The 6,058-nt window shown below is 49.3% G+C and overlaps 1 protein-coding gene across 1 annotated transcript in view; it reads left to right on the top strand.

Moving 5' to 3' along the window:
• Positions 1-1,252: 1,252 nt before the first annotated feature.
• The window catches only part of LOC122252079 (protein stum homolog), a 29,035-nt gene continuing 24,229 nt past the window's right edge, over positions 1,253-6,058 (top strand). The window contains exon 1 of the mRNA XM_043014340.2: positions 1,253-1,396. Coding sequence (XP_042870274.2) covers positions 1,253-1,396 — 144 coding nt within the window. The remainder of the gene's footprint in view (positions 1,397-6,058) is intronic.

Below are 6,058 nucleotides of genomic sequence, written 5' to 3'. Positions count from 1 at the left end.
CGAATGTAGCTTCGAGCGCAGGCGAGAGATAGATGAGGAGGAGCTAGCTAAGCGATCATACGGAAGTCGAATGAGAGCTCCGTTGGAATGGTCTCTGACTTATTGGACATTCATTTCCGCGTAGGCTCTGTATAGCGATTTCGCAGAATATGACGAGATCTGTCCGATCGGCGCTCGTAGCGGACTACTATCCGCTCGCCGCCGAGGCGACACGTGCTCGGGGTACAGGATGGGCGGTAGGCCTGCGTATAAGGAGTCGTGTGGCCGAGACCCAACTGCTCGCTCTTCGTTTTGCACGAATCTGTCGCTTCTCGCTTCGCTCGTGCATCGTGCTGTGAGCTCGCTGTCTACCTTTCTCTATGTTCGATCTTATTATTTACGTCTTGTCCTCACTGTGATCTTACCTATTCACGGCTTAATTGGTCTCTTTCAGATCTGTGCTGCTACGACTCCTTTTTCTCTCTATCGCGCCCTCTCTCGACGTATTTCTACTAGGCGTGATTTATTCTACTGTGCGCACGTAGGCTCCGCAGCCTTCGCTCGCGCTCTATCATATCGTTACCGTATCGCTCCTTATTCGCGCCTATCAATCTTAGAGCTCACTCACCATCACCTTATCCTCACCCCTCCCCACAATCTCGCCTCACTACAAAAAACCACACAAACCAAAGATAAAGGCGCACAGAACCACACCTAATAAACCTATCCGTACATGCTAGACGGACAAACCAAAAAAAAAATAACTCCCACAAGCCCTTCGTAGACACAGCACCCATCACCTCCTCAAACCCGGCTTGATCTCAGAAGACAGATTGTTCTCGGGTCAGCCCTTCCCACGAACTCGCGGTCGCGTCTCCACATACCTCCATTCCCCCTACCCCACCTACGCGTATTGTGGCTCGACCCTCCCTGTTCGCGGAGGTTTGCATCCTTCTGTATCGAGGCCTCTCATTCCCTCGCGACCGCGCTGCGCTGTAAGTGAAGCAGGAAGTCCTTATGAAAATAGTGATAATTAATTGATATATTTCCGAAGTCTTTCCACTAGGTAAATCCAAGAAATATAGAATTTTGGATTCTTTTTTCTTAATGATCTAAATACTCAAGAGCGAAGTATATGTATGAAAAAAGAATCTCGCGGCCGCAGGGTCTCGTGACCCACCGGGCGGAAGAAATCTTTAGAGAGGAAAAAAGGGACTAAAACGTGGCGAGACACACACACTCGCCGAAACCCAGGTCACTCAAGGTCACGAAGATGTCGCAATACTCAGATCGAAAAAACGGTATTAAGACGACAGGGAAAGCAGATCTATATAGACTGCTTCGCCTGCAAGGAGGAATAGGAATCGAGAAAAGAAGACGCTCGTCCGCCGCTTCCTACAGGATAGAGAATAATAAGGTGAGGCGAAGGATAGAGAGAAGAAGAAGGATTTTTTTTATGAGTCGTTTTTTAAAAAGAATTCATCGTTGAGATGAGTAGGCCAAGGGTCGAATATGTCGGTAGACAGGATCTGTATCTATTATTTTTTTATCTATGCTAATCAACATCTCTCTTATCTATATGGACCGATCAAAAGGCGGTTCCTCAAGTTAAGGTCGGTCAGGTTATTACATAGTCAAAACTCTCCTTTGTCTCCATTGATGGAGAAATAGGCAAATATTTTGTGGTGATTATCTAAGCAATGGGATTCAGAAAACATTTCCAAAAAGGGACCATTTCAATGGCGTTCATTTGTGTGAAATATGGGTTTCGGCTCCGTAGATTTTAACAATGCCAGACTACATACTTCGCAGTTTCTTAAATCTAGAATAAGTAAAAGGATATCGAATGATGCAAAATGCTGAATATATAACATTGGCAATTTATCACGAAGGTCTATACATGCATACTAAATGGATATGTGAAATCCAATAGGCTATTAAAATGAATATTCCCATCCCAAAGCTCAAATACCTTCCGCAAAACCAACAAACATACGAACAGTTCCGTGTTGCAAGGAAGATCAAAGGCAGAAACACACATGAGTTTGTTTATTCACCGTTCTATCACGTGTTAAGAGCCAAAAGGGGTGAAAATAAAATATTCAAAAACTCATAAGTCTGGAAACTTCACTGCGTCGTTTACAGGAGCCTCGTAAACAAACGTTTTTTATTTTTTTTAAGGAGTAGATTACGGTGGGTTAATGGTTGGTTAAAAGGTGGGTTGAACCTCCTTGAGGGGGATCGTTGCGAGTTGTAGTGGGTTGTGGCTGGGTTATAGTGGGTTCTGGGAAATGGTTAATTTTGCGCTGATTTTTTTTCCATCTTTATTTGTGCGTTTGGTTATTTGAATACGTTATAGTGTTTCGGTTATGATACTGCTTTATTTATCTGTTTATCTCTCTTATCTCTCTCTCTCTCTCTCTTTCTCTCTCTCTCTCTTTCTCTCTCTCTCTCTCTCTCCTCTCTCTCTCCCACTCTCTCCTTCTATCTCTCTCTCTCTCTCTCTCTCTCTCTCTTACTCTCTCTCCCCCATCCTCTCCGCTCTCTCCACCTCTCTCTCGCGTTACTTTACAATTCCTCTCCTCTTCTCACCTCCTCCACACTCCCTTCACTTCCTCCCTCTCCTCCCTCTCCCCCCTCTCTCATCCTTCCACTCTCATCTCCACTCTCTCCCTACTTCTCCTTCTCTCCTTTACGCCCTCCCCCCTCCATAATGAAGTTATAAGCGAGTATGGGAAGGATAGATCAAATACTCTCTCCCTCCCCTCCCCATCTCTCTCACTCTCCTTCTCCTTTCCCTCCTTGTTCTCCTCTCCCTTTCCGTACCTTCTTCCTTCCCTCTCCCTCAACTTCACTCCTCTTCACATCTACACTTCCCCTCTCCATCTCCTCCTCTCCCACACCCATTCTCCTTCTCCGCTCCACATACCTCTACTCTCACTCCACTTCTCACCACTCACCCACCTTCCTCTCCTCTCACACCACATCTCATTCCCACACCATCCCTCCCGAATCTCTCCCTCTTCCAATCACCTTTCCTTCTCTCCCCACACTCCTCATCCACACCATTCTCTATCTACCCTAACTCCCCCCTCTCCTTATATCGTCTACCCCCATCACCCCCACGCCATCTCCCCGTCCTTCTCCCCCCCCTCCTTCTCTCACATCCACCCCTTTCATACTCCTTTACCTCCCCCTTCCCCAGCTCCCTCTCTAACTCACCTCCTTCTCTCTACCCCTCCCTCCACTCCCCAACCCCTTCTCCCCCTTCCCCTCCACCTCCTCTCTCTCTTCTCATCACCCTCCCCACCTTCCACCCAACCCCCCTCCTCTCCTCTCACTCCCCTGAATCTCCCGCTCCTCTCACCCTCTTCCCTCTCCCACCCCTCCTCCCTACCCCCTCCTCTCTCCTCCTCCTCCCCCCGCTCCCCTCTCTCATTCCCTGCCTTCTTCCTCCTACGCCCCTCCATCCTCCCTCCCTCTTCCCTCTCTGTTCCCTCCACCTTCCCCCACTCATCTCCACTCCAACCTTCTCTCCTCTCTCCTCTCCCCTTCCTTCCCTCCCTCTCTTTCCACTCAATCCCCTCTCAACACCCGCCCTCCACCCATCCCCTTACCTCCCCCCACCAGACCATTCCTCCCTCTCTCTCTCCTCTCCTCTCTCCCTCCTCCTCTCTCATACTCCCTCTCCGCTGTCTTTTCTCCCTCCTCCTCTCCTCCCTCTCAACCTCTCCCACCTCTGGTCCTCATCCAATGCCAAACCGCTCTTCCCCCCTCCTCACTTCCCACAATCCTACTCTCCCACTCTTCCTCCTCATCTATCTCCTCCCCTCCCAACCCCTCCCCTCATCTCTACCTCTCCGTCCCCTCTTCTACCCCCTCTCCACCATTCCCCCGTCATTCTCCCCACATCAATCGTCTACTCAACTCCTCACCTCCACTCAACTCTCTTCCCACCCACTCTCTCTCTCTCTCTCCACTACTCCTCACACCCTCCTTACACCGCAATCTAATATCTCCCCATCTTAAAACCTCTCCCCTCTCCCATCACCTCCTACACCCACACCCTTACATCACGCCTCCACACCATCCAACTCCACTCTCCACTACACACACAACCTCCCTCCTCTCACCACCTCTCCCCTCATCACCACACATCACCTCTACCACCCACTAAACTCTCCCTCCTCCATCTCACTCTCATCTCTCTCTCTCTTTGTCTTTTCAAAATGAAATCCTCAAAAAAAAAAAATCTCCCTCTCTCATTCCTCTCCACCTCTCCTCTCGCCCCACTCCTCAATCTCTCTGCAAATCTCCCTCTTTTATTTCTTCATCCCCTCTCAATCTCTATATTTATCTCTACCTTTGTGTATCTTTGTTTACATGTGTGTACGCGTGTGATTATCAGCATGTGTGCGTATTCCTTTGGTTCGTGTGTATCTGTATATTTTCTAACGCGCGTGTGCGAATTTCACTCCCCCCCCCCCCTTAGCCCCGAAGCAGACCTAGTCTACCTGCTTATTCATAATCTTATGCGAGACGAAAAAAGGAAAAGGAAAAAAAAAAAAAAAAAAAGGATTTGCTTGTTGTTTTGCGGCTTCTGTGCTCTAAAGATGGGTCGTGTCTCCCCTCCCTCTCGCTCCTCCCTCTCAACCTTCCTCCTTGCCCCTCCCTCTCAACCCTTTTCCCCATTCCTCCCTCTCGCCCCTCCCTCTCATCTCTTCACCTTGCCCCTGTCTCTCATCCCTCTTGCCCCTCTCTCTCATCTCTCCCTCTCGCTCCGCACATCCATCCTCGTTCCCTCTCGCCCCTACTCCATTCCATTCTCTCCCTCTCGACTCCTACCTATCTCCACTCTCGCGCCTCTCGTCCATCTCTTCCTATCTCTCGCCCCCCCCCCTCCCTCTCATCTCTTCATCTTGCCCCTGTCTCTCATCCCTCTCGCTCCTCCCTCCCATCTCTCCCTCTCGCTCCTCCCTCCCATCTCTCCCTCTCGCCCACCCGTCTCATCTCTTTCTCTCGCCTCTCCCTTTCAGCCTTCCTTCGTTTCCTCCTTCTTATTCTTCTTCTACTTCTTCTTCCTCCTACTGCTCCTCCTCCTCCTCTTCCTCTTCCTCCTCCTCCTCCTCCTCCTCCTCCTCCTCCTCCTCCTCCTCCTCCTCCTCCTCCTCCTCCTCCTCCTCCTCCTCCTCCTCCTCCTCCTCCTCCTCCTCCTCCTCCTCCTCCTCCTCCTCCTCTTCCTCTTACTCAATTCATTTGCAATCGCCGTGTAACCGAACACTCGTCTCCCTTACTCACCCCAAACTTAAACTGTTGCAAATCCCCGGGTTGGAAGTGCGTGGCGCGCCGGATCCCTTGCAAGGTTTCATATATGCAACGACGACCTTTAGCAGGCGTTGGGCGGGCTTGTGAAAGGGGACAAAGAAGAGAAGAGGAGGAGATGGGAATTAGGAGGAGAAATGGGGGATGAGAAAGAGAAAGAAGGGAGATAGGTCAAAAGAGGGGAGATAGGTCAAAATAGAGAAGGGGAGAGAAGAGAAGGAGAGAAGTCAAAAGAGGGGAGAAGAAGAGTTGAGAAGTCGAAAGAGGGGAAGAGGAGAAAAGCAGAGGTCGAAAGAGAGGAGAAGAGAAGAGGAGAGATGTAAAAAACAAAAACAAACAAACAAACAAACAAACGGGGGAGAGGAGAAGATAAGAGAGGTCAAAAGAGGGGAGAGGGGAGAGAGAAGGAGAGAAGTCCAAAGAGGGAGGAAGACTGGTAGGTCCAGGGTGGGCGGTAGTCCCTTTAAGAGGAGTGAGGGCGTTTGTGTGTAAGGATTCCAGTCGTCACCAGTGTGTTTGTGGGTCGCGTCATTGTGCGCTTGTTGTTGTTGTTGTTGCTCCAAGAGGGATTTGGAACGTGCAGTTGCAAAATAAGATGAAAATCAATAGTGGGGGAATCCGATTTAAGATCTGTACTAAATGGATATAATGAAATTGATGAATGACACAAAATGCTGAGATTTGGTAACTGATAGCTGTATATGCACAAAAAAGGCAAGTTGTTCCGTAGTCAAATTCAATATATTATAAAATAAAA

The sequence above is a fragment of the Penaeus japonicus genome, unplaced genomic scaffold (assembly GCF_977035675.1).
Source record: "Penaeus japonicus unplaced genomic scaffold, GWHDUDI00000001_assembly GWHDUDI00000027, whole genome shotgun sequence".
Lineage (NCBI taxonomy): Eukaryota > Metazoa > Arthropoda > Malacostraca > Decapoda > Penaeidae > Penaeus > Penaeus japonicus.
The sequence above is the reverse complement of the archived record's forward strand: the minus strand, read 5'-3'. Positions and strand labels throughout refer to the sequence as shown.